The sequence below is a fragment of the Fulmarus glacialis genome, unplaced genomic scaffold, assembly GCF_000690835.1.
Source record: "Fulmarus glacialis isolate BGI_N327 unplaced genomic scaffold, ASM69083v1 scaffold36332, whole genome shotgun sequence".
NCBI lineage: Eukaryota > Metazoa > Chordata > Aves > Procellariiformes > Procellariidae > Fulmarus > Fulmarus glacialis.
This window is the reverse complement of record NW_009197813.1, coordinates 48,653-48,912: the sequence shown is the minus strand read 5'-3', so window position 1 is coordinate 48,912 and position 260 is coordinate 48,653. Positions and strand designations below refer to the sequence as shown.

General features: G+C 65.4%; 1 protein-coding gene across 1 annotated transcript in view; it reads left to right on the top strand.

Moving 5' to 3' along the window:
* Positions 1 to 3: 3 nt before the first annotated feature.
* KCNJ11 (potassium inwardly-rectifying channel, subfamily J, member 11) overlaps positions 4 to 260 on the top strand; it is a gene marked incomplete at its 5' end in the record, with an annotated part of 1,094 nt that continues 837 nt past the window's right edge. The window contains one exon of the mRNA XM_009572687.1: positions 4 to 252. Coding sequence (XP_009570982.1) covers positions 4 to 252 — 249 coding nt within the window. The remainder of the gene's footprint in view (positions 253 to 260) is intronic.

Here is a 260-nt window from a genome sequence, read left to right as displayed (position 1 = left end):
AAGAACGGTGCCTGCAACGTGGCCCATAAAAACATCCGGGAGCAGGGACGCTTCCTCCAGGATGTCTTCACCACCCTGGTGGACCTCAAGTGGCCCCACACGCTGCTCATCTTCACCATGTCCTTCCTCTGCAGCTGGCTGCTCTTCGGCATGGTCTGGTGGCTCATCGCCTTTGCCCACGGAGACCTGGACCACAGCACCCGGCTGCAGCGCGACCCCGGCGAGGGGGTGGCGGGGGCGTCGGCCGGCTTTGTGCCCCC